General features: G+C 38.8%; 1 protein-coding gene across 1 annotated transcript in view; it reads right to left on the reverse strand.

Annotated features, from left to right (window-relative positions):
• Positions 1-311: 311 nt before the first annotated feature.
• The window catches only part of Rel (REL proto-oncogene, NF-kB subunit), a 29,495-nt gene continuing 26,512 nt past the window's right edge, over positions 312-3,294 (reverse strand). Inside the window, exons 8-10 of the mRNA XM_021177498.2 lie at positions 2,766-2,834; positions 2,567-2,635; positions 312-1,368 (exon numbers count right to left, since the gene is read on the reverse strand). Coding sequence (XP_021033157.1) covers positions 593-1,368; positions 2,567-2,635; positions 2,766-2,834 — 914 coding nt within the window. The 3' untranslated portion in view covers positions 312-592. The remainder of the gene's footprint in view (positions 1,369-2,566; positions 2,636-2,765; positions 2,835-3,294) is intronic.

A 3,294-nucleotide genomic window follows, 5' to 3' on the forward strand; every position in this document is an offset into this window, starting at 1 on the left:
GGCAGGTTTTGAACTTACAATCTCAAGTAGGGAGATTACTGACATGAGCCCAAAATACCTGGTTAGATTCTTTATAGTGAAGTAGACAGGCTTTATGAGATCAAACGGAATGAGAACATCTAAAAAGAAAAGGCTCAAGAAAACTTTTCTTGAAAATACAGATATCAAGCTAATTTCACATGTAACTTTAAAGATAAAAGCCTAAAAAATAGAAAATAGAAAAAAAAAAAAAACCTTCCATGCCTTGAAAGCTTACTTTAACACACACACACCCTAAAAATACCAAGAAACCTCAGAAAACCCCTTAGGGGTCACTTTGGCCTATGGGCCTCAACAATAATAATGAGTTTATTTCCCAATGGCATAGCCATTACATGTTTCACCTTAAATCTGCTTGAAAGCAAATATCATCTCATTTAACTAATACATTAGAAAAGATACATAGTTCGTCTTGGAGAAATACAGAAAACAACTCACAGCAAGCACATGGACTTTAGGCATATCTTTCAAAGTAAGAAACAGTAGCGGCTTTTAAAGTTTTGGCTTCTGAACTCTCTCTTAATACTCTATATACTTATTTAAGTCCTACAACTTATATTTTAAAAAAGCCATATGTGAAGGAATCACTCAACTGCTCACTTTGCAGAGAGTTAATACCTGAATACTGGCTGCTCTGAACAAAAGTAGGATTATTTGCATCATTTGATAGTCCAGGCTCATTCATCAGGCCATTATCTACACAACTGAAGTTTGATCTATCAAACGCATCTGACTGTGAAACAAAAACAGAACTGGAGCTGGTGCCCGCTGACATACTGGCAGGAGACATCTGATGTAGTTGCCTCAGGTCTCTTGGGCCTAACCTGGCATTACATGAGGGGTTTTCGAGATTGATGCTCACAAGTCTTGGGTTGTCAGTGTCCCCCATGCCATCAGTGCTGGGTGCCATCACACTCAGAGGCCGAGTAGATAGCATGTTGACATCAGAGATACTGTATAAGTCAGTTGGTGACATGGATGGCGTTTCCATTCTAGTTAGGTCATCAGTATTATAAAGGCACGAATTAGACGCACTCAAGTCGCTCACACCAGGCCCTTCTAGGAATGGAAGGATACCTTGTGAATTAGAGGAAAGTGTTCCCGCTGAGAAACTACTCAGGGTATTTGTACTAACTGGGTGTGAGGTGGAGTGAGTCACTGGTGACCAGCTTGTAGGCTGATGGGCCACTGAGGGTATGGCTGGTGGGTGATGTGGCAATCCACTTGAGATGGACCCGGATGAAGAATAGAAGGGTTCAGCTTGCCCTGGAACTCCTGAAGACCTGGGCATGTCTGGTAAAACTGTACCATGAGAAAACAAGTTTGATTCTGTAGAGGAAAAAATATAATTTATAGAGTAAGATGAACAAATTGATATAAAACATTATTTCTGAATTGAAATTATAAAAACATACTAAAAACTTTCTAGGGCACTGACACATTTCACATAAATTAAAGCATAAAATTACTACTTGAATTCAAAACTAAAGTCTGTAACCTGCAAATTTCCATATAAATATATAAAAATGTTTTTCAAAGTTATTTTGGCATATGTAATTTTCTTCCAGTTAAATATGAAAACCCAGCTTCTTGTGCCATATAGGCACATTTTTAAGTATTAGAATTTCAACAAACAGGTACCTAATGGCCAAAATTATCTTCTAGTCTCTGCTTTTAGGGAGAGTGGGAAGAAGGAGAGGACTGACAACTGCACATAGCTTTTAACACTTAAGACATGACCTAAGGTCTCACAAAATTCCCCATCACAGAAAACTGAGGGACAATGCCTGCATTTATTTACATATTACACAAGCACTGTAAAAACCAGGATAAAGTACCAATGTAAGGATACAAGACGAGAATTTGTTAGGGAATTACGAAATATTCTCTCTAAAAGGCCAGATAGTTTTAAGGCTTATGTGGGGAGCAATCTCTGTGGGAACTGTCCAGCTCTGTTGCTGTAGCAGAACAGAGAGGGGACTCTAGGTCTGGGCATGACAGCAGGTGGTCAGCATGCCTGTGGTCCTACTCTAGCACCATTTTAAAGTGGCCCCGAGAGACAGTACACGACCAAAGGCCACAGCCTTGTTCAAAGTGTAAACAGCTATAAACAGGTGCCTACCACATCCATGCCATTTCTTACGTGGTAACAGTCAAATTAATAAAAGCACCAGTGAGCCGGGCAGTGGTGGCACACACCTTTAATCTCAGCACTCGGGAGGCAGAGGCAGGCAGATTTCTGAGTTCGAGGCCAGCCTGGTCTACAGAGTGAGCTCCAGGACAGCCAGGGATACACAGAGAAACCCTGTCTCGAAAAACCAAAAAAAGAAAAAAAGAAAAAAAAAGGTAAAAGCACCAGTGTGCGGACAAAATGTAATTTCTTGAACAATAAAATCCCCCAGATATAATTAGTTCCAACACAACCTGCAGAGGTACAGCCTAGCGGCACTCGATAGTGAGAGTGTGTGGGATTGTAGGAAAGAAAGAGACTTAAAAAGCAGTTATTCCTAAAAAGTGGATAAAATACCTTTTTTGATGAATCTTCCTTCTCCAGTTGACCCCAGAGGGACAGTTCTTGGTTTCTCAGTAAAGTGACCTGGTATGATAAGTTTTTCTATTATTAAGTGTAATTTGAAAAATAGTTTATCACTTAAAAAAATTTAAAAACAGAATAAAGCAAATAAAACACATTTACTTAACTATAACTCAATCCAAAATATTCTTACCACAATCTTGCAGCAGTTTCTGAAAGATCAGAGTTGTTTTTTGCTTCTTTGATTTATTGCCATATGCATCTGATTAAGAAAGAAAAGTGGGAAAGCAGTAAATCATGGGATTCTTCCTTCCTGCACCAGGAACAAGTGCCTTATCAGAGTATGGAAATGCTAAGATACATGCGGACAATACAGGCTGGAAGTACGTTACTGTACAGTACACCCAATACCAGTTATAAAGGACACTTTACTTTTAATTTTAAAAGGCTTAAAATAGTAAATTTTCATCCTATTTCATAACTATAAGTCAGCATGAACTAACACATCAGACCAAAATGGATACAACTTTATGATTACCAAATTTCCCACCTATAAAAGGGTATAAAAAGTACAGAAAATAAATTCAAAAATACATATATAGATGGAAAATATAATCTAACAGTTCGAGAACAGCATTTGGGAGGCAGAGGCAGGTGGATTTCTGAGTTCGAGGCCAGCCTGGTCTACAAAGTGAGTTCCAGGACAGGCAGGGCTACACAGA

This window comes from Mus caroli, chromosome 11 (genome assembly GCF_900094665.2).
Source record: "Mus caroli chromosome 11, CAROLI_EIJ_v1.1, whole genome shotgun sequence".
Classification (NCBI taxonomy): domain Eukaryota; kingdom Metazoa; phylum Chordata; class Mammalia; order Rodentia; family Muridae; genus Mus; species Mus caroli.